Raw genomic sequence first — 22,283 nt, 5'->3', positions numbered from 1 at the left:
CTCTGTGGATGTGGGTCTTTTCACGCCCCGTGGCACGCCCACGGGCTCTGTGCTGGCCCATAGGCCACGCCTGGGACAGGATCACAGGCGTCGGGCGAGCCTGCCGCCCCCTGGATTTTCTTTGATCCCGGTAGGAATCACTTACGCTTTATGTGCCAGGCGGAGTGACCGGTGCGGGTGGGGGGCGGCGGCCGCAGAGGTGGCGGTGGCCAGTCACCGCGTGGGAAGGAGGAGGGTTGAGGCCAGCGAGGAGCCTGTGCTGAGGCTGAGCTACGCTCTGACCCAGGCCTGGCCCCGGAAGTGAGTCAGCACTTGGCCTCACTCTCCAGGGAGTTTCTCACTCCCGGCCACGGGGATCAACAGAGATCACAGTGGGGATGCGGTCGGGGCCCATGCACTCGGAGGCCAGGTCTGGTCTTGGCGTCCGTGGCGAGTGTCTGGGATGAGCCGTGCCCTAGCCTCCACCGTGACTTACTTCACACCTGGGCTGGCTGTCCCCGTGGAGAGCGTGGGGGACATTGGGGCACCTGCCCACGTGCCCTGCAGCAGCCTGCCCGAGACGTGAAGAGAGGTCCAGCCTGGCTCTGTGAGGCCCGGCGTGCAGGCTGCGGGTCTCTCCTTTGCGTCGTGAGGAAGTCCCAGGCCCGTTCTGACTCTGCCCCAGATGGGCCAGGGTGGGCGGGCAGGCGGGTGGCATCTCCCAGGCGCCATCAGTCCCTGTGACCCATCAGTTCTCCCTCCATCTCCGTAGGCATCATGGCGGGTTCTAACCGGTCCGGGGACCTCAAGGACGCCCAGAAGTCCATCCCCACTGGAACCATTCTGGCCATCGTGACCACGTCTTTCATTTGTATCTTTGGGGGGTCGAGCGTGGGGGCCGGGTGCTGAGGGCCGGACGGCTCTGTGCCCTTCTCCACTCACTGCCGGGCCCCTGTGCCTCCGGGCGGGCCTCCCTGCTTTGGGTAGTTCTGGCCCAACAACCGTTCTCAGAGGGGGCTGGGCTGGCGTTGGCCTGACTTAGGAAAATAAACACAGACTCCTGGACGCCAGCCTGGGCTGGTGGTAGAACATGGCTTTGTCCGAGAACCACGCGTAGTAACCACACTGTGACGTGTCACTAACGTGTAGCCACGCGTGTGCTCACGTCACGGTCTTCTCAGGTGGGCTCACTGGCTTTGAGGGGCCAGCGGAGCCTTTCTCACTGAGCTCATCCCTTTCCAGCCGGCGAGGTCTCCAGCCCGGTGCCTGTGGTGGTCACCCTGCAGGCCAGGCCCATCGTGACTGACCTGAGGTCCCCAGAGCAAGGACACGGCCCGGGGCCCAGGGCGGGGTGGGCAGGGTGTGGGGTCGGTCCAGGGCGGGTTCAGCTACTGCATCGTGCCCGCCGCATCCTTGACCCGAGCCGCAGACCTGTCCTGCATTGTGCTCTTCGGGGCTTGCATCGAAGGCGTGATCTTACGGGATAAGTACGTTTCATTTATGGCTTCTGGGAACTCCTGGGGCCAGGGCTGGTTTTCTCGAAGGTGATTTTAGCTTTGAGATTGAGAACCCCAGGATTTCTAGCTTTGTCGCAGGTGGCCCTGTGGCCACGTGTTGGGGTCTGATCTGTGCATCTGTCTCCCACTCAAGCCTGGAGCTGGGGGCCCGCACAGTGACCTCAGACCCCGGTAGAGCTGGGGTGCGGGAGCTCCCGGGAGAGGCCGTTCCCACTCAGCAGGTGGGAGGAGGTTTCTGTCTCCAGCTCGTGTCTGAAAGCTCGCCGCCCCTCCAGGTTCGGGGAGGCCCTGCAGGGGAACCTCGTCATTGGCATGCTGGCCTGGCCGTCCCCCTGGGTCATCGTCATTGGGTCCTTCTTCTCCACCTGTGGGGCTGGCCTGCAGAGCCTGACGGGGGCCCCACGCCTGCTGCAGGCCATCGCCCGGGACGGCATCATCCCTTTCCTTCAGGTGAGCCCGCTGCTGAGAGCGGGAACCGCCCCCCCACTCCCCCCCCCCCGGAAGGAGCGCGTCAGGAGGGGCCAGAGATCCTGCCCGGGAGCATGATGTTTACGGTTGAAGATGGTGGGACCCACATCCCCACCTCCAGACTGGCAGCCCACCCCGAGGCCTGCATTTCTGTTCCACCCTGTGTCTGCTGCATGTTCTGAATTTCCCTTCTCAGGACTGCCGCGCCGGGGGCAGGCTGGTGGGAAAGCCTCCTGCGCCCTGCCCTCCCGCAGGGCTGTGCTCCAGGACCCAGGGCCTGCAGCCGGGCCCTCACAGAATCCTCCCAGCGGGTGTGTGCCGTGGGGAGAGCCCCGTCCAGTGCTCGAGGGTGTCGCCTCCTTGCCTGCGCTCGATGAGGGCGTCTGGGGTCTGACGGTACCTGGGCCGCCGTCTGCCCTCTGGGTGTCGGGCTTTCTTCCTGGACGTGGCTGGGTGAGGTCCAGGCCATGTCGTGAAAAGTCCGTCTCTGTTTCTGCCGCAACTCCGAGACCGCTTTTGGGTTGGACCCGGCTAGCTCGGCTTCTCGCCTGAACACGAGCTCTTTCTCCTGCGTCCTACGCCCGCCGCGGCCAACTGCCCGTGGCCCCAGCCCACCTGCCTTTCTCCTGGCAGGTGTTTGGCCACGGGAAGGCCAACGGGGAGCCCACGTGGGCCCTGCTGCTGACGGCCCTGATCTGTGAGACCGGCATCCTCATCGCCTCTCTGGACGGTGTGGCCCCCATTCTCTCCATGTGAGTGGCCACTGGCCCCGTTGGCAGCCACCCTTGGGACGTGAGGCCCCTGCTCGGGACGGCAGACGGGAGGGCATAGGGCAGAGGAGGGGGCCAGGCGGTGGGTGACGGGGCAGGCGGACCCCACGGGAGGGGACCGCGATGTGGGCAAGGGGGCTCAGGCAGCTCAGCGGGACCCTGCGGGACCTGGCCCGCCCCTCACGCCGCTGTTCACGTCCCCAGGTTTTTCCTCATGTGCTACATGTTCGTGAACCTGGCCTGCGCCCTGCAGACCCTGTTGCGCACGCCCAACTGGCGCCCGCGCTTCAAGTATTACCACTGGTGAGTGGCCGTGGGGAGCCCGGTCCCCTCCCTCCTCTGGGGCACGCGGTGCGTCTTGGGGGCCAGCTGCCGCCCGGGTCCCTGGCTAGCCTTCGTGGGACCGGCCCGGTCTCCGAGCCGGGTCTCTCGTAGGCGCCTCGGGGCCGTTTCAGCCCTTGGGATGGTCCGGGTGGAGAAGCCGGTCCCAGCATCCTTGCTGTGCTCTTGACGAGACCAAAGCAGGGTTTCTGCTGGGGCCCGAGGCGGCTGCTCAGGTGCCGGTCTGGGGGTCCGGGCGGTAAGGTGGGCCCCTCTGAGCTGCGTGTCCCCCAGGACGCTCTCCTTCCTGGGCATGAGCCTGTGCTTCGCCCTGATGTTCATCTGCTCCTGGTACTACGCGCTCTGCGCCATGCTCATTGCCGGCTGCATCTACAAGTACATCGAGTACCGTGGGTGAGCTGCTGCCGGCCCCTCTCCCGGGTGAGGGCTCAGGGGCCTCTAGCGGCGGAGGGGTCAAAGCCCGTGCCTTCTGCGGGGGGCTGCGTGGATTTCTGCCTGTAGCTCCTAACCAGTGGATGGCCACGTTCACTCCTTCTAATTGACGTCGTTTGTTACGACGTTTCGTTAGGTTTATCTACGTGTATCTGTGTGTGAGTGTAACGTACTTTTCCAGCAGTGCTCCTTGTAAACTTTGAAATCTATTTAACGGTAGCACTGACGTGCGATGGATTTTCAGAAATAGACGTTTCTGAAAGATACACCGTAAAAAACCGAAGCGGTGGGCAGGTTAAGTGCATCTCAGAGCCCCTGGTCCGTCACTGGGGCATTTTCCCTGGACCCCCTGGACCCCTCCAGGGGGCGAGGCCCTGGGGAGGTGGGACGTGGGGTGGGCTTCTCAGGGCACGGGGGGTGGGAGGGCCTCCAGGGGCACTGCCTGAAGTCCCTCCCAGCTCTTCCAGGGTGGCTTGGAAGGAGGGTCTGGGGGCCGTGACCACTCCTGCTGGTGAGCCGGGCCACGGCCTGAGAGTCAGAGTCCCCCCCCACCCCACGGCCTCTCCTTCCTCTGCCCCATCGATGGCCCCGACTCTGAGATCCTGCGTGGGGGCCAGTGCCGCCGCCGCCCTCCCCGTGCCACCAGGAGCCCCTCCCCGTGTCCTGCTGCTTCGTACTCCCGCCCGTTCTGGGGAGCCCCCTCCTCTCACAGGAGCGCCGAGAGGCCCTGAGTGGCCACCTGGGTGCGCTGTGGGCGGGGCCTCACCACTGCACCCCCACCGCAGGGCCGAGAAGGAGTGGGGCGACGGCATCCGGGGGCTGTCGCTGAACGCCGCCCGCTACGCCCTGCTGCACGTGGAGCACGGCCCCCTCCACACCAAGAACTGGAGGTGAGTGTCCCCATGCCCTCTGACCCCACGGATGCCTGTTTCTAAAGGCAGGCTGCAGAGAGAAGACGGTGCCCACCCCCCCCACCCCCATCAGGAGACGGTTGTCAAGGAAGCTGTTAGCACCTTTGTCCCTGCGTCAGCCTGGGCTGGGCAGCTCGGGTCTCAGCGCCCGCTGGTCATGCATCGGGGGTGGAGGGGGACGAGGGCGGCGAGCTGACCCACCCGGGGGCCTGCCGTGGATGGAGGGCGCTGACGGTCTTCTCGCCTCTGGGAGGAGGGAGGGGAGGCTGCCCCTGCAGAACCCGAGGCTTAGCTGCACGGAAAGCCCGCTGCCCAGCAGGGAGCCTGGGGCACGTGGCCCGGGAGGGGTCTCACGCAGCTCACCTGGCGTGAGAGTGGGGGCGAGTCGCCGTGGTGACAGCTCCCTGCCCCCCGCCCCGGCAGGCCGCAGGTGCTGGTGCTGGTGAACCTGAACGCCGAGCAGTGCGTGAAGCACCCCCGCCTGCTGTCCTTCACCTCGCAGCTCAAGGCCGGCAAGGGCCTGACCATCGTGGGCTCCGTGCTAGAGGGCACCTTCCTGGACCAGCACGTGGAGGCCCGGCAAGCCGAAGAGGTGGGCCAGGCGCGGGGGGGGGGGGGGGGCGGCGGCGGGGCCGCGCCGTCACGTTTCCAGCCGTGCGCCCGAGCGCAGCCCTGCGTGTCGCGCTGCGTCCTGTCTCAACCTGGGCGGCACTTCCTCAGTTTGAAACCAGCAGGAGGGAAACCTGCGGAGGAGAGTGTGACGCGCGTGGCCCCAGGACCTCAAGACGGCGGAGGGGCTCCGGGCTGTTGAGAGCAGCCTCGGGGCAGGTCTCCCGACAGGCGGGCCCCACACCTGTCGCATCTGCTCCCACGTTTGGGGCCTGTGCTGCCGGGTCAGCCCGCCCAGAGGCTCCACGGACCAGAGAGGGGGCGGCGGGTCGCGGGCACCCAGGCCAGGCCTCCGTCACCCTGATTCGGGTGCTCAGCGGGTGCCACTGCGACCTCTGATCTCGGTCCGGGGCAGCCCCAGTGCCTGAGCCTCAGACCCCGTCCCGTGCGCAATTTCAGACATGTAGAAACAGCAGATGTACCACGTGGCCGTCCCAGCGTGGCCCACGTCCTGTCACCTCTACCTGCCCGCCCCACCCCGGGAGTGTCAACACCGGCCCACCACTCACTCTTTTCACCCCAGACCCCGCGTGTCTGTCTCTGCAACAGGAGGCGATTCGCACGGCAGCCCCACCACGCCCGGCCGTCCACAGGCCGCGTCCAGCCTGCCGGCCTCGGGCGGCTCCTGTCTGGCTGGGGCGTCGGGGTCTTGCTCTCGGGTGGGTCCTTCGTCAGCCGTCCCCACGTCAGGGTTGCCCGCTGTGCCCGGGCATCCGGGTCAGCCCTGCTGTCCAGGCGTCTGTAAACCGGGCTGCACCCAGAGGTCTCCAGAGCACCTGGGGGAGGCACGGCTGCTTGGAGGGGGTCGTGGCCTGTGTAGCCCGAGGCGTCGACAGCCCCTTCCTTGGTTGGCCGGACAGCCGGCCCCCGGGGGCCCGCCCTGGCAGCCAGCGGCACCAGCCATTCTCTCAGCATCGTCGTGACCCAGAGCTTTAACGCGGTAGTTGTTGGTATTGGCTGGGGGTGTAGACGCCGGCGTTGTGGCTGCAATCCCAGGTGTAGACGCGGGGGTTGTGGCCGTGATCCTGTCTGTAGACGCTGGAGTCATGGCTGTGACCCTGGGTGTAGATGCCAGTTTTGGTTGTGAGCCGTGGGTGTAGATGCCAGGGTTGTCTGAGAATTGTATCCTCCCTGTCTGGCATTCCAGTTTCATTCACTCTTGGACTGCTTTTCCCCTGCCCAACCGTTAGGGTTTACAGTTCCCTGGGTGATCTTACACATTTTCTTTGGTGACCTTGGCCATCTGTGAGCCATGGGTGTAGACACCAGGGTTGTGGCTGTGATCCTGGGTTTAGACACTGAGGTTACATCTGTGACCCTGGGTGTAGACGCTGGGGTCGTGGCCGTGATGTCGGTGTAGACACCAGGGCCATGGCTATGACCCCGGGTGTGGACCCTGGGGTCGCGGCCGTGACCCTGGGTGTAGATGCCGGGGTCGCGGCCGTGACCCTGGGTGTAGATGCCGGGGTCGCGGCCGTGACCCTGGGTGTAGATGCCGGGGTCGCGGCCGTGACCCTGGGTGTAGATGCCGGGGTCGCGGCCGTGACCCTGGGTGTAGATGCCGGGGTCGCGGCCGTGACCCTGGGTGTAGATGCCGGGGTCGCGGCCGTGACCCTGGGTGTAGACGTGGTGTGTCATTCTCGCTGGTGGGACAGCCTCCTTGTGCTGGCGCCTCGGCCTCCTCGACAGCTCCCTGCGTCGGTGCGAAGAAGCTCTAGACCCGTGTCCGAGGGTGGGAAGGTCCCAGCTCTCGTTGCGACGTTGCCCAGGCGCTGATGGAGCGTTTTCCCTCTCTCACACTCGCGGGTCCTCTTGTCCTCCCAGCGTCTCTGGGGATGGGCGGGGGCACAGTGGGGCTGGGGAGGTGGGCTCCAGCACCGAGCGGGGGGTTGAAGGCTCCGGGCCCCTGCCTGGAATGGCGCTGACTCGGCTGGGTTCACAGCCCTCTTTCCAGACAAGAACGTCATAGCCCGGTATGTGTCCTTTTGGACTTTCTCCTGTTGGTTTGTTTTAAACAGACGATCCCGCAGAAATACCGTTTCACACACTTACTCTGCTTTGAACTGTTGCTTCTGCAGTCGGCCGGGTGCTTGTTTTGTTTATGACGGCCGCACAGTGTTTGTTTCGTGGACGTGCTCTGAGTTTTATTCCGTGGAATTGCTGTCCTGGGGACGGAGGTGGTTCCCATTGCCTTGGTGTCAGGAAGTGTGGTGTGAGCACCGCTTAGATGTAGTCCACGGGGGTTGCTCTTAGGATGGATTCTTGGGGTTAGAGCCTCCCTCCCTGGTGCCGTGCCCCTGAGGCTCTGAGCCAGGTTCCAGTTCTGGTCTGCCGGGTAGTTTACGTAAAGGCCGGTCCGTGTGGCCGGGAACAGGGGGACCCCAGGCCCCTCTCTGCCGCGTCTCTTACTGGAAGGGCTCTGTCCCGTTGCTCCCATGGGAAGAGGACGGCACAGCGGGGTTTCGCCCCAGATGTCCGGCACGGATGCAGCTCAGGGCCAAGTGTGTTCCCGAGGGGAGGGGCTGGGTGGAGGCACTCACGGGGTCTCAGAGGGTGAGGACCCCAGGGATGCTGCAGTCGGGTGCAGCCCACAGCATCTCACCCGCTGGAGGGTCACTGGGCACCCACCCGGTTTTGTAGGTCGAAGACCGGGCAGTGCACTTGAACCTTCCTCGAGTTTTTCAGCGTGTGTCCCGCCGCGGAAGCAGAGGCCTCGTGAGGGGAGAGCCCTCTGGGTTCCTGCTGGGTTAGGGGGATTGAGCAGCTCACATCAGATGGCTCAGCAGCTGAGACGCGCTGGCCGAGATGTGGGAGAGGCCGTGCTCTGCACTCCCCTTCCCGGGGGCGTGAACGAGGCTGGTCTTCTGTGGGGCAGGGAAGGGCTCACACGTTGACTTTGAGGTCCCACAGGGCCTGGTCCTCAGGGCCCCAGGAGCTGGGTGTGGAGGTAGTGCCCGAGGCCCCGAAGATACCGCTGGGCCCTCGAAGTTCCCGCGAGGCCAGGGTAGCGGGGGCGCCGACACCTCACAAGGCCGCGGAGTGGGCTTTCCAGCAGCAGGACAGAAGAACCACAAAACCCCGCTGTGTCTCCCTGAAGCCATAGCATCAGGTCAGCATTTCCACCAGTGTGACCTGAGAAGCTGTTGGTCTCAAAGCTAGAGCATGCGACCTTTAAGCCCCTTGAGCGACCGTGTCCTGATGGGGCTGAGCCCCTGGCCTCTGGTCTCCAGGAAGCGTGGGTCCAGGGATCCCTGAACTGCACTGCGGCTGCACCACGGCAGCCCTGGGTCACATCCACGCACCTGTTTGGACTCTTCTTTCTTGAGCCAGCAGCCCTTTGATCTGGTGGCTCAAGTCCAGGTGGTCCAGGGGGGACGTGGCCCCAACCTTCCATATGAGGTCCTGGGGCGTCCATCCCAAGTATCAGCAACGGGGGCTTAGAACAGCCAAGATTCCCTCTGTCTGCGCTCTGAGGCCAAAAGTCACACATCGAGGTGCCCCAGGGCCAAGCTCCCTCCTGAGCTCCAGGGGAGGGTCCTTCCTGCCTCGTCCAGCTCCCGGGGCTCCAGGTGTCCCTGGGCTCCTGGCCACGTCCCTTCGGTCTCCACCTCTGTCTTGTTTTGTTTTGTTTTGCTTTTGTTTTATTTTTTGCGGTACGCGGGCCTCTCACTGTTGTGGCCTCTCCCGTTGCGGAGCACAGGCTCCAGACGCGCAGGCTCAGCGGCCACGGCCCACGGGCGCAGCTGCTCCGCGGCACGCAGTATCCTCCTGGACCGGGGCACGAACCCACGCCCCCTGCATCTGCAGGCGGACTCCCAACCACTGCGCCACCAGGGAAGTCCTCCACCTCTGTCTTTACATGGCTTCTCTGTGTCTGCCTTCTCTCCTGTCCCTGACATTGGATTTGCGACCACCTGGATAATCCAGGTTTCACGTCAAGACCCTTAACTTAATTACGTCAGCAAAGACTTTTTTCCAATAAGGCCACATTCACAGGTTCTCAGGATTAGGAGGTGGGTGTATCTTTTGGGGGCCACCATCAACCCACTGTGGTCTGTCTTCTGGCCCCCAGAATGCACACCTGCCTGATGTGCAAAGTACGTTATCTCATCACTGCATCCTCCCAAGTCTCAACCCCTTACAACGTCAAGTAAGTGAGGAATGTCGTCTACGTACCCGCAGTTCAAAGGTCCCAAATCTCGTCTTCTAAATCACCTGGCTCAGGTGTGGGTGACGTTCTGAGTGGAGTCCATCCTGGGGCAGAACCCCTCTGCCCACAGCCTGTGCGACTCGGAGATAAGCAGTCCGCGTTCCAAAGTGCATTGCGGGACCTGCACGGGGGACACGTCCCAGCCGGGGAGGCACAGGTTGGAGGAGCCGGGGGGTTGGACTCCAGGGGGCAGTTCCATTTGGTGTCGGCCGGCAGTGCTTCCCTGTGGCTTGAGGCCCCACCCCCAAGCCAGGCCCCCGAGGGCCAGTCGGCACGGCCGGCAGAGGACCCGCTGCACAGGTGGCACTACCTCGACAGGAGGCCTGCCGTGGTCACGGTGTGCCGGGCTGCGCTGTGACGCGGAGCTGCCCCAGTCGGACGCGTGGCACGTGGCGGAGGGGCAGCAGTGCACCCGCCGGGCACTTCACTCCCGCACCACCGCCTTCTAGGAAGAGCTGTGTGGTTTGATGCTTCCTGACCAAGGTTCCCGCAAGCTAGGAGTGAGGGCCAGGGTGTCCACGTGCAGTAGGGGGTGGCCTGTGACCCCGCTCTCCTGTGGGCACGCACGCGTGTGTGCACTGGTGCTCACGTGCACACGCAGGCAGTGCCCGAGAGCGCCGGGCCCTGGCCTCGACTTCGGGTACTGAGGGGCGCCCGCTGAGCCCCTGGCCCCCACGCGTGAGGCTGTGAGCCCACCTGGGGCCCGCCCGGCCCCGTGTGGTAGGCGGGTGTGTGCTGGGACCTGCTGCCCCCAGCCCACCCCTCACCCCAAGCCCGACCCGCCTGTGTCTGCAGAACATCCGGGCCCTGATGGGCGCCGAGAAGGCCAAGGGCTTCTGCCAGCTGGTGGTGTCGTCCAACCTTCGGGACGGCATGTCCCACCTGATCCAGTCGGCTGGCCTGGGGGGCATGAAGCATAACACGGTGCTCATGGCCTGGCCCGAGGCCTGGAAGCGGGAGGACAGCCCCTTCTCCTGGAAGAACTTCGTTGGTGGGTCGGGCCGTTCGGAAGCCGCGTGACGGGAGCCCCTCTCCCTGGCCTTGCCCCCATGGGGCGGTTCCCGGGGGCGCCCCGGCTGGGCCGCAGAGTGATGGGGGGGCGTGCCCCACGAGGGGCTTGGTGGGGACCCCGGGCTCCCCTGCCCCCGTCCCGCTGGTGAGTCCAGGCCGCTCGGTTCTGCTGGGTGGGCCTGTGACCCCGTGACCTGCCCGCCTCTCCACAGACACCGTCCGGGACACCACGGCGGCGCAGCAGGCCCTGCTGGTGGCCAAGAACGTGGACCTGTTTCCGCAAAACCAGGAGCGCTTCAGCGACGGGCACATCGACGTGTGGTGGATCGTGCACGACGGGGGTCTGCTCATGCTGCTGCCTTTCCTGCTGCGCCAGCACAAGGTGTGGGCGGGGCCACGTAGGGGGCGGGGTCGCGCAGGGGCGGGGTCATGCGGTCACGGGGGAGGGGCCGCACGGGGAGCGGGGTCACGGGGAGGGGCCCCACGGGGGAGGGGCCCCACGGGGGAGGGAGTGGACAGCGGGCAGGAGTGACCGCCCCCCGCCCCCCAGGTGTGGAGGAGGTGCCAGATGCGCATCTTCACGGTGGCCCAGGTGCACGACAACAGCATTCAGATGAAGAAGGACTTGCAGACGTTCCTGTACCACTTGCGCATCAGCGCCGAGGTGGAGGTGGTGGAGATGGTGAGGGAGCCGGGCACCGGGCGGACGCAGCTCTCACCTGCAGGGTCCCCACGGCCCTTACAGCCCAGGGCCGGCCTGCTGGGCCGTCGCGGCATCTTCTCTGTCCTCTGGCTGTGACGGCAGCTCGGGTTCCTTCCTTCCTTTTCTGTGACCTCGACAGCTTCAAGGAGGGTCAGGCGATGTGTAGTGAGTCCCTCAGTTTAGGTTCGCCTGATGCTTTTCTCGTGGCTGGACTGGGTCGTGGGTTCACGGGAGGAGGACCCGGCTGGACCGGGCTTGACCACGGGGCTGGCCGCCTCCTGGGGGATCTGAGCTCCGGGGCCAGCGGGAGGGTTACGGTCGGTCCTGTGGGGCGCGCGTGGGCCGGCCTGTGTCCGGAGCCCACGGTTGTGGTGCCTTCTCGTGGGTGTCTCGTGTGTCAGTGAATGTGGGTCCCGGGGCAGGTGGAGGGCGTTCGGTCGTGACCTGCATGGTCACGCGTAGGGGTGGGGACGCCGGGGCCGGGGCTGTGAGCCACAGAGGGCGGCCCGGGGGCCCCCGGGCCCGCAGCACGCTCGCTGGGGGACGGGGGGGTGAGTGGTGATCAGTCTGTGCTCGCGTCTGCTTCCGTGCCTCGGAACCTGTAGGTGGAGAACGACATCTCGGCCTTCACCTACGAGCGGACGCTGGTGATGGAGCAGAGGTCGCAGATGCTGAAGCAGATGCAGCTGTCCAAGACGGAACAGGAGCGGGAGGTGCGTGGGGCCACACGGGGGTGCTGCTGGGCCCCTGGACAGCGTGGGCTGTGTCCCCCGCTGCCGCACTGGCCTGTCCTTTCCCGGACCCCATGTGACTGCCAGGACAGTGTCCCTGAGGCCTCCTCGAGCTCTTGTCCCCACACCTGGTTTTGTGAACAGCTGGTGGCGCGGCTTCTGCCCCCACCTCCCCTCGCCACGTGGCTCGAGGTCACGGCCTCACAGGCCTCCGGGGTCAGGGCCCGTGTCTACCCGGCCCTGGCCGTCCTGCTCGTGCACGGCCCCGCCTCTCTTACATCATATCCCGACCGGCCACCTCCTCCTGTTCCTCCATCCTCAAACCAGCAGCCACCAACTCGTTACACCCCTCCCAGCCTTGTCCTGGCTCACGTGTCCCCGCGGCCTTGCACGGCCCGACCCTGTCCCTGCCTGAGTGACCTTCGCCCTCGCCACACAGGCCGCTGCGGTTTCCTGGGGACCCTGACCCCTCACCCCCACGGGCCTTCGGCTCCTAGCTGTCGTCAGTGCCATCTTTGCATACAGCTCCCGGGCACCTCGTGTGACATGGGAGCTCCTTCCCCCTGCACCTCCCCTTCCCCAGACTTCATGGCGCTCACAGCCCCACCCCAAGGATGTGGGCTCCCTGACAGCCCCTTTGCTGTTGACGAGTGAGGGGGAGGTGAACGGGTGAGGGGAAGGATGGATGGATGGAAGGATGGATGGAAGGATGGACGGATGGGTGGGTGGGTGGGTGGGTGAGGGGAAGGATGGATGGACAGACGGATGAATGGACAGGTGGATCGATGGATGGATGAGCAGGTCGAGGCAGAGCCTGTGTGTGCGGGGGGCGGGGCTCTGTGCAGTGCGGAGACGTGCATGTCAACATCTCCCATCAGCACGTCTGAAGAGGTCCTTTCTCAGGGGCTTTCAGAGTTGGGACAGGAGGAGACAGAAATGTAACGATGGGTTTGGTCTGGAAGCCCAGGAGAAGGGGCCTGGGAGGGCTGGTCCAGACGTCCCCAGGCCCCGTGGGCTGTGCTCTGTGTGGGGCCCGGGGCTGGCCGGCTCCTCTCCCCGTGCACGCGCCCTCCCCCGGGCTGGGTTCCTGCCGTCGTGGCAAGGCTGGTCACTGTCCTGCTCTTCCTCCAGGCTCAGCTAATCCACGACAGGAACACCACCTCCCACTCTGCCGTGGCCGCCAGGACCCAGGCCCCGTGCACGCTGGACAAGGTGCAGATGACCTGGACGAAGGAGAAGCTGGTCGCTGAGAAGTACCGGAACAAGGACACCAGCGTGTCCGGGTTCAAGGACCTCTTCAGCCTGAAGCCGTGAGTGTCCACCCGCAGCAGCCCGCAGCCACGAGGGGCCCCTTTGCCTCCGCGAGGAGCGGCGGGCACATCCAGCCTCGGAGAGGCCGGAGCCGGCCCCGGGCCGCAGCCTCCTTCCAGCGCCAGTCAGCGGGCACGCGGGTGGCGGGTTGGCGGCGGTGCCACCGTCGGTGTTCCTGGTGGGTGTCCCAGCACCTAGGGGTCAGGCCTGAGCCCCCGCGGTGGCGTCCAGGCTGCCCGTCGGGCCGGGGCCCGTCCCCCTCCTCGGCTCTTGGCCGTGCTGTTGAGCTGAGGGCCCCCAGGGCTGGTACAGGCGCCAGTCGGTGGCGCGGCTGCACCTGGGGAGGGGTCCCGAGTGCGAGACTAGGACAGTGTCTCCCGGGTCTTCGGTGGCGGAGCAGAGCCCTGGAGCCCTGAGTCATCGGCAGGGCCTGGGGGGCCCGAGGGGGCCCGAGGGGTCAGTGTGCTTGAGGAGGGCCACAGTCAGATGAGAGGGGCAGCGGGGATGAGCCGAGTAGCGGTTCAAAGCGTGTGTCGTGTTTCCGCTTAAAGTAACGTGCTCTCTGTTTTTTCTTCCATGTAGAGAATGGGGAAGCCTGTAAGTCACTCCCTTTACGCGGGACCTCGTAGACGTGGTTGCCTTGGCATGCGCTGCACGCACAGCCCCCGTGAACCGTGTGTGCATGTCCGAGTGTGTGCACAGCCCTGTGTGTGTGCAGGGCCCCACGTGTGGGTGTGCCCGTGAGTACATGTGTGCGCACGTCCCGGTGTGTGTGCATGTGTCCGTGCATACGTGCTCGGCCCTGTGTGTGTGCCAAGTTCTGTGTGTGCACGCACATCCCAGTATGTGTGCTCAGCAGGTGTGTACGCGTGTCCGTGTGTGTGTGCCTCGGCCGTGTGCGCATGTCTGTGTGTGCGTGTTCACGTATATGAGTCTGGGCCACGTGTATGTGTCCGGGTGTGTGTGCACGTCCTTGTATATGCGTCTGGCGCGTGTGTGCGTGTCCGTGTATATGTGCCTGGGCCACGTGCGCATGTCCGTGTGCAGGTGGCGCTCGCCCGTTTAGTTTGCTTACTCTGTTTGGAGCGGCTCAGGGCGCACCCCCCAGATCCCTCTCTGGGCAGCACGTGAGGGCTGAGGTTGGAGGGAGGTTGGTCCCGAGCGGCTCTGCAGCGGAGCAGAGCGTGTGCTGTGCCTGTAGCTGGTAGCGATCGTTCACCCACATCCCTTGGGGCTGGGGGTTCGGACCTCATCTCAGCTCGTCCGGGACGGCGTTTCCTCCTGTCTGCCCAGCACCGGGTGCCTTTTTGCCCCATAGGAAGCTGCCACCTTTAGTCTCGTGGGAAGGGATGTGGATGAACCTCTGCGTGGCCGGCCCCTGAAGGCTTAGGGCCAGGCCTCCAGGGCCCGCCTGGGGTTGCTGTCTGTCTGTGCATCTGTCCACCCCTTGTTCCCCCATGATTTTCCGACTGCTGTCCCTCCCGTGGGAGCCCGGCCAGCGTGCTCCGTGGAGCCTCGGGACTTGGGGTGCACTTCCTGCTCCAGCCCCGAAACCCGAGTGCATCACACCCTGAGGGAGCAAAACGTGCAGATGAGTCGGGGAACGCTGGGCCGAGTCCTGCACTTCCTGCCGTGTTTTCACGACCTTGAAGTGCCCCACGAGTAAAGCCTCCTAATTAAAAAGACAAAAACAAACCCGTGGACACAGGAGTGCGTGTCCCCCCCAGAAGGCGTGGTGAGCCGTGGGCCCGTGCCCCGCGTGCGCCTGGCGGGGGTCCGCAGGGTGCGAGCGGCAGACAGAACCCCACTCCCATCTGGCTTCTCCTCGGGGTGGGCTGGAGGGGCTCCCGGAAGGTTGGAGGTCGGCCCACAAGTGGCACGCGCCCAACTAAAGCTCCCCACGGTGGGCGCCCTGCGGCGGGTTCGCTGGCCCCCGGGCGTGTGGGCGTCTCTCTCTGTTTCGCCAGCCTCCTCCGTGTCTCCGTCTGGAGCCAAGGGTCTGGATTTCCACCTTAGCCCCCACGGAGCCTTCCTCCGTCCCGGGCGGCCCCCGCCCGAGCCGCAGTTCCCAGCCTCAGAGGACCCCGTGTGGGAAGCCCCTCTCCAGGCTCAGCACATGGCCACGTGCTTCCATTTGGTGGCCTCGTGGCCGGTTGTGGAGGCAGTGAAGGTTTCCGTTAACTTCCTGGACACACGGGCTGCCCCGCCCCACGTCTGCGCCTCTCTCGCCTCCACGGGGCCTGTCATCTTGGAGCTGCGGGTCTGTCCAGACCCAAACTCCTGATTTTAAAATTATAAGTGTTTTCAGACTGTTAACCCTGAGAGGCCCTTCAGTGTCACACACGCATTCCCGGGATCGCCTTGTCCCCAAACGCACTGGTAATTGTGGTCCATCCTGGCACCTGATTCACGGTTCTTGTAACGAAAGACCCCTGACTGCTGTGGACGGAGACCCAAGCTGTAATTTTACCGGATAAAATTGGAGCGAGGAAAGCAGGGCTCCGTCTCCCTGTTTCTCTCCTGGTGATTGGAGGCTGTAATTGGGTTTATTTAGCTTAAGGCTTGCGTTGATCAAAGGGTGTGGCCTGGAATGCATCCTGGGGGCCTTTCCCTGACCCCTTGTGTGGCGGCCTCTGTCTGTATGTCTGCCCATCCGCCCGTCCCTCTTATGTCTGAGGCACGGGTGGCCTTTGAGCTACGTATCCTGTGTGCGGCCCCAGAGTTGGCGGTGGTGCTGGAGCAGTGAGGCGGGTCTTCCCAGCCGGGGCGTCTGCCCCCTGCTTCTTGGAACCCAGCTCACTGGGGAGGGACCTGGGGAGGGGGGAGGACAAGCACGCAGGGGCCTGCGCAGCTGGTGTCCCCAGTCTTGCTTCCCTGGGGATCTTGCTTTGGGGGCCGCTGCCAGACCTGGTTGCCCGGGACGCTTCGAGAACCACCGGTGCGCAGTGGATGCCCCGCCCGCTTCGAGGAGTGTGGGCACCGGGCAGGCAGTGAGCAACGGGCACAGGGTCCGGGTCTCCAAGGGCGGGGGCTCTCGTCTTTCAGCCGTCGGCCGGGTGGACGGAGCCGGGGCTGGGCCTCATGGCGGACACACTTAGCCAGCACCTCTGGCTCTGTTCCAGGCCTGGGGCCTCCAGAGCGGGCGGAGGGCTGGGCCCTTCCTCGCTCACCCTCTGCGTCGGAAGCAGCGAGGGGCAGCGTTTAGGGCAGGCTCAGCTGCAGGCAGGGGTCTCAACGGGAGACACTCCGTGACCTGGAGGTGCACACTGTGCCGTCGAAGGGGCTGCTCCCGCCCAAGGGGCGGTGCTTGGGGAGCAGAAGCTGACGTGCCCAGCTGTCATCTTGGCCTCCACATGCAATCGCCGTGCCGGGGGTGCTCCGGGTGGCGGGTCTGATCCGTTTTCACCCGCCCTTCCTGACGGAAGTGGAGCGGGCAGGGTGGGGCCTGAGCCCGGCACCCAGGACCGCGGCTGGAGGTGCCGAGTGACCGTCTTCCTCCCACAGGGACCAGTCCAACGTGCGGAGGATGCACACGGCCGTGAAGCTCAACGGCGTCGTCCTTGACAAGTCCCAGGATGCCCAGCTGGTCCTGCTGAACATGCCGGGCCCCCCCAGAAACCGGCAGGGGGACGAGAACTGTATCCTTTCCCGGGCGCCGCCCCCACGTCGGGGCACCGCTGCCGCGGCAGGGTAACACCCCCTCCTCTCCTGCTCAGCGGAGACACCCGGGCCAGGGGTCAGGAGCCGCAGGGCCCTCGATGTCGGGCGGGGCGGCCAGCCCAGGTGGCCCAGACCAGAGCCGCTTTGCCCCGGGCCGCCCGCGGGGCCGTGGGCAGACAGACGCACGCAGAGGCTGCGAGCGGGCGGCTCCTGCCGGCTGCCTGGCCCCTCGTGGCCAGCAGGGGGCGCGAGCCAGCGGGCGAGTGTGCTTCTCTGTCCCACGTTTGAGCTGCTGGGGCCCCAGGGCAGCTGGGCGGGGGAGCCCCAGGAGTCGCCCCTGATCGCCTCGGGCGTGAGCAGTGGGGCCGAGGGGCAGTGTGGCCACGTGACTGAGGAGGGGGCCTTCCGGGGCCTCCACGAGGATCACAGTGGCCCCTGGATCAGGGTGGTGTGTGAGGAGCACGTGGCCTCAGAGACCGACCCGGCGGGGGAGTCACCGCATGACCGACCCCGATCCTTCCTGCTGCAGCTCCGGCTCTGGGTCCTCGTCGGCGCCGGGTCCTCGTCGGCGCCGGGCTCTGAGCTCCCACCCGGCCGGGTCCCTTCCTGCCCGTCTCCAGGACGTGGCAGAGCCGTGGCTCCACCCCCAAGCCCTTCCCGGCACCAGGTGCCCTGAAGCCCCCTGGCGGGTGGAGCCCTCGTGGGTCAGCCGCGGGGCGCGAGGCTGTCATCCTGGCCTCGGGGTCACAGGTCGGTCCCCCAGGGGCAGGACGAGGTGGGAGGAGGCACGCAGCCTGGTCCCGGGTTCTGAGCCTCAGGCTGACCACGCGCTTCACGGGTCTGTGCCTCGTGGTAACCAGGACTCCCCGGCCTATCCAGGGTCTTGGGGGTGGACAGGTCCCTCCTTGTCAGGGTCAGTGCTCCTCTTTCCCTCACACTGGCTGTCTCCTCCCCGAAGGCCCTGGGTCCCGGCCTTCCCTGTCCCGTCCTCGTCTCTTTCTCCAGCCAAGGCCTAACTGGCCGTGGGCTCCTGGGTGGTGAAGGTGCTCCGTTCACCCTTTCAGCCACGCACCTGGTTGGGTTGACTTTGTCCTTAACTCGGTGCCCCCAGACATGGAGTTCCTCGAGGTCCTGACTGAGGGGCTGAACAGGGTCCTCCTGGTCAGGGGCAGCGGCCGGGAGGTGGTCACCATCTACTCCTAACGTTCGGCCGCACCGGGGATGTGCCCGGCGGTGTGCGGATGGCGCTGCGATGCTCGCGGACCAGCACCTGATGCCCCCGGGGGCTCTCCTGTCCAGGCCAAGAGCCGGCACGTGACTCAAGGTTTCCTCGCGGCCAAGGGGAGGCGCGATGCCCTCGTGCCCCCCTTTCCCCCCGCTCCGGCGAGGCTGGCTGTGACCTGGGACGTGGCTGGCCGTGACCTGGGACGTGGCTGGCCGTCTCGTGGTGACAGAGGAGGTGGGAAGCCCCTTGGATTCTAGAATCGATTTCCCTGGGTTGGATCTTCGGGCTGTCGTGCAGTTACGTTCACTCGGATCCCCCCGACCCGCGAGAAGCCGCACAGACTGAGGTGGAGCGTCGGCAGCTGGGTGCAGGCTCCTCAGGGGCCCGGGCTCAGGCCCCGGCGCTTCCCAGCTGGGTGTCCACCTGCGTTTATGCTCCGGGAACCTGCAGGCAAAGGGGGGAGCCTTCGGGGCCGGGAGCGCCACACACTTGAGCATCTGACGTGCGCCTGCCTGTGATCTCAGCTTCCACACTTCACGCTGGAGAAAGGGGACGAGGCTGCAGCCGCGGGAGGGCTGTGACGTCAGCAGCTACAGCAACCGGCTGTCAGCTGAGCCTGTGTGTCCCCTCCCACCGGCACCGACGGTGGTCCCAGCTGTGTTTAGGGCGCTGACAGGTGGACCCAGCGACATGAGGGCGCTGACAGGTGGACCCAGCGACATCGGGGGCACTGACACGATACCTTCCAATGATCCTGGACTGCTTGCACTTTACACACGTGATCACGTCCATTGTATATTGTCGCAGTAATTTGTGCCTCACTTCCCCATGGCTTATTTATTTATTTAAACACCTGGGGGAGTCTGAGTGATAAAAGTTGACCCTGAGGAGATAGCTTCTGTGAAAGGGGCTCCAAACAGACCAGCCGTTGGCCTTCTCTGGCTCCCGTGGGCTCCCAAGGGAGTCGGCCTGGTGCATGGATTTCAGGTCAGGCAGGGGCTGGGCATGTGCTTCCAGACGCTTCTGAGGGGTGGCTGGGCGGCGTTCGGCGGCCACAGCGTGTGCCAAATGCCACAGCTGGGCTGGGGAGGGGGGGGTCTTGGGTCAGTGCCGAGTTAGGCCTCCAGACCCCTCGCGCATCTGGGGAGGGGCCCGCCAGTCCCTCTCCTAAGTCACATGACCCCGGCTCACGTGGAACGGAGGTGCCCGTGCCCTCCACCTGCTTCCTGCTGTGTCCGTCTACACGGGGCATCCTTTCCACACTGTCAACTGTGTGACCGTAACTGCAGCCATTTTAAAGTTGATTTCACGTTTTTCTTTTTTAGGTCCTTTGTATGATTTTGTTAGTAGAAGAATAAAATTGTATAAAATCTGAGTATGTTGAAGGATCTCCCGTGACTCGCTCAGCGTAGAAATTAAACGTTTGGAGGTGCTCCCCCCCCTTCTTGGAGGACTTTATTTCAGGTCTATCAGCCAAAGCACACTCCGATGGCGAAAGAGTCATCACGTGAATTGGCGGAAAGAAGTAAAAACCAAACCGCTGTCAACGGGGAGCCGCCCCGCGTCCCCCCCCCGGCTGGGTATGCAGCACAGCAGTGAGATCCTGCTGCTGGCTGACACGACTCCACCTGTAATTTCTATCAGGGTGGAATCGGCAAAGAGTCTGTGACCAGGGGCCCTGGTCCCTGGTCCAGGAGACCCAGCAGTTCCACTCCTGGACGTAAAAGCCAAGAGGAACGGACGCCCGAGCAGACGTGGAAGCGCCGGTTCCTAGCGCTCACAACCGCCCTGCTGTAGAGCAGCGCACGTGCCTGTCAGCTGACGCACGTGGACGAGCACAGTGCACACGTGTGACGGTGTGCAACGCAGTCCTGAGACGGATGAAGTGCTGCAATACAGCTGGGCCTCGAGAACACTCTGCTGTGAGGAGGATGCCGGGCACGACCTCACGCTCCCGTTACACGTCCAGGGTGGGCAGAGCCAGAGCCAGACTGGCTGACGGTGCAGCCGCAGGGGCGGGGGTGGAGACTGGGGGCCCGTGGTGGGCACGGGGTCTCTGTTTAGGGTGAAGAGAAATGTTCTAAGAAGGTGGTGACTCCTCAGCCTCCCCGGCCGCTGCCCCGGTGCTGCCTCCCCACCTCTGTGTTGGCGGCTGGGCCTCCCCGGTTTCCCTGGCAACGTCCGACCCCTGCTCCGTCCCAGCGCCCCCCTCGTGCTGCCCCCTCGTCGTGGACGCCAGCAGCGGCTCTGACCCCGGCCGCCCTGCGGTGTCTCCCACCTGCTGTTCGCCGAGTCTGCAGAGGCGCCGAGCGGTCGAGCCGTCACCGCGGTGCACGTGGACCCTCAGCCTGGAGCGCCTGGGGTCGCCGTGGGGGTGCAGCCCCGCCAGACTCGGCGCCAGGCGCTTCGGAGGGCGAAGAGGCAGCTGGGGGCGCCGGCTCGTCCCTGGTTGGCCCCCCCGGGGCAGCGACTCCCAGCCACCCCCAACCCTGACAGAGGTGCTGTGGGCGTACGCACGGTGGGAGCGTGTGGCTCACGGAGCCCATGGGAGGCCCTGGGTCCCACTTCTCGGACGATGGCCAGTGGTGGGCACCGCCCGCCCCATCCTTCCAGGCTCAGACTGGGCAGCAGCCGTCCTGTGTCCGGTGGTGGCGGGCGGCGTCCACTCACTCATCCACCCGCTCGCTCCCTCACTCACCCTCCATGCTCGCTGGGCCCCCTCGTGAAGAGCCTGGTCCCCGGACAAGCTGTGGGTCCCCCAGGAGCAGACGGAAACGGGGCCCGCGGGCAGCAGGTACAGGCGAGCCCGGCCCGGCACGGGGGTCGGGGCACGGGGCTCATCTCAGGTGCAGAGAAGCACGAGGGTTGAGGGCAGAAGTGAGGGAATGAGGCAGAGAGTGGCCTTGGGAGCGGGAGTGGGGTCCAGGGTCTCCTCCCTCGTCCCACTACCAGGTGCCCCGGGTGCAGAGACGTAAGTGACCACGTTGTGTCTGTGCTCAGAGGAACACGAGGAAGGAGACTCCCGGGCTCGGGGGCCGGCAGGGGCCGCACGCATGAGCGGAGCGGCCAAGAGCACGGGCCCGGGAAGGGGGCAAGAGGGAGGCCGGCGCGCGGACGGGGGACCAGGAGGTGGGGTGGCCAAGCCGAGGGCCCACGCCCCCTAGTGTCGCGAAGACCTTCGCTCGTGCCAGGTTTCTCCGGCAACACACTCTCCGGGAGGGCCTCCCTAGGAAGTAAGACTCAGGTTGGTCCAGTTTGGGGATCGTCCAGTAGCCAGATCTACACTTAAATAAGTAACGAGGCTCTTTGTTTCCGTTACAGAAGGCATCTCTCTGTACTTGCCCAGTCACCACGAGGCTTCTCTGGTGGACTCGGCGCTGGGGCCTCCTCCCCGTCACCCCCGCCCAGGCCCAGCGGGCAGCAGGCTGGACAGCTCCGCTGACCCCGGCCACCTCTGTCTCACAGCCTTTCTTCCAGGAGGGCAGCTGCTTCCCCTGATGCATGTGGTCCCGGGGCCCCGCCCCAGGTCAAGCCGCTGCGTCCACGAGAGACGAGCTGTTCTCCACATGTGGGCGTTTAGTTCCTGTGTCCACGGCCACACGGCGCCCTCTGTGTGCTCATAAGTGATCTTTCTCGTCGCTGCTCTCAAACAGCTTCTCTGTCCCTTTCAGCCGTCCTGGACCCGCACTGGCGGCAGGGAGGGTGGGCTTCTCTCCTCCACGCGTCCACAGGCAGCAGACACACACTCAGCTTCTGGTCCGTTCAATGGCATTTCAGTTACATTTTGTCTTTAAAACCGGGGTCTGCACTCAGGCTGAAGTTGAGGCCTCACCACACTCCCGGCCGGCCAGCGAGCTCTGCCTGAGGGCGGTGTGGGCGGTGGCAGGACCGGATGGGTCTGCTGGGACTACAAGTCCCCTCACGTGGGGACCGGGTGCAGGAGCTCTGCACACAGACGAAGGGACCGGGGTCGGGGCCAACATTTGGTGCCGAGGGGCAGATGACATGGAGCTGGGTTCACGACAACGGAACGGAACGTGGACTCGTCTGCGCGGGGCCACACCTGGCCGCTGGCCTCTGGGCCAGCCAGGCCCGGCCTGCGTCTGCTCCTGAGACCCCCGGAGCCCTGAGGTGTGGGACGCCTGCGCCTCCCTAAGCATGCGGGTGCAGCTCACAGACGCCAGCTACTCGGAAGCCCGGAGGGATTTTTTAAGCAGCCACGAACACGGCGCCTAGAAGGGGGGGGGGAGGAGGTGGAGGGGGCGCATCCGCAAAGGGCCAGCATCTCCACGTGAGCCTCAGCCCGTGCAGCCCCACAGAGGCGTGGAGCGTCCCCACAGCACG

At 65.4% G+C, this 22,283-nt stretch overlaps 1 protein-coding gene across 3 annotated transcripts in view; it reads left to right on the top strand.

Moving 5' to 3' along the window:
• Positions 1-18,114, top strand: part of SLC12A7 (solute carrier family 12 member 7) — a 40,887-nt gene extending 22,773 nt beyond the window's left edge. For all 3 annotated transcript variants that reach the window (XM_060146819.1, XM_060146820.1, XM_060146821.1), the window contains exons 10-24: positions 752-850; positions 1,409-1,466; positions 1,772-1,946; positions 2,598-2,716; positions 2,939-3,037; positions 3,350-3,469; positions 4,294-4,398; positions 4,843-5,011; positions 10,094-10,289; positions 10,522-10,691; positions 10,860-10,991; positions 11,618-11,725; positions 12,875-13,053; positions 16,559-16,692; positions 17,826-18,114. In XM_060146819.1, coding sequence (XP_060002802.1) covers positions 752-850; positions 1,409-1,466; positions 1,772-1,946; positions 2,598-2,716; positions 2,939-3,037; positions 3,350-3,469; positions 4,294-4,398; positions 4,843-5,011; positions 10,094-10,289; positions 10,522-10,691; positions 10,860-10,991; positions 11,618-11,725; positions 12,875-13,053; positions 16,559-16,692; positions 17,826-17,917 — 1,955 coding nt within the window. In that variant the 3' untranslated portion in view covers positions 17,918-18,114. The remainder of the gene's footprint in view (positions 1-751; positions 851-1,408; positions 1,467-1,771; positions 1,947-2,597; positions 2,717-2,938; positions 3,038-3,349; positions 3,470-4,293; positions 4,399-4,842; positions 5,012-10,093; positions 10,290-10,521; positions 10,692-10,859; positions 10,992-11,617; positions 11,726-12,874; positions 13,054-16,558; positions 16,693-17,825) is intronic.
• Positions 18,115-22,283: the final 4,169 nt, after the last annotated feature.

Source organism: Lagenorhynchus albirostris, chromosome 3 (assembly GCF_949774975.1).
Source record: "Lagenorhynchus albirostris chromosome 3, mLagAlb1.1, whole genome shotgun sequence".
NCBI classification, from domain to species: domain Eukaryota; kingdom Metazoa; phylum Chordata; class Mammalia; order Artiodactyla; family Delphinidae; genus Lagenorhynchus; species Lagenorhynchus albirostris.
This window is presented reverse-complemented; position numbering and strand designations above follow the sequence as displayed.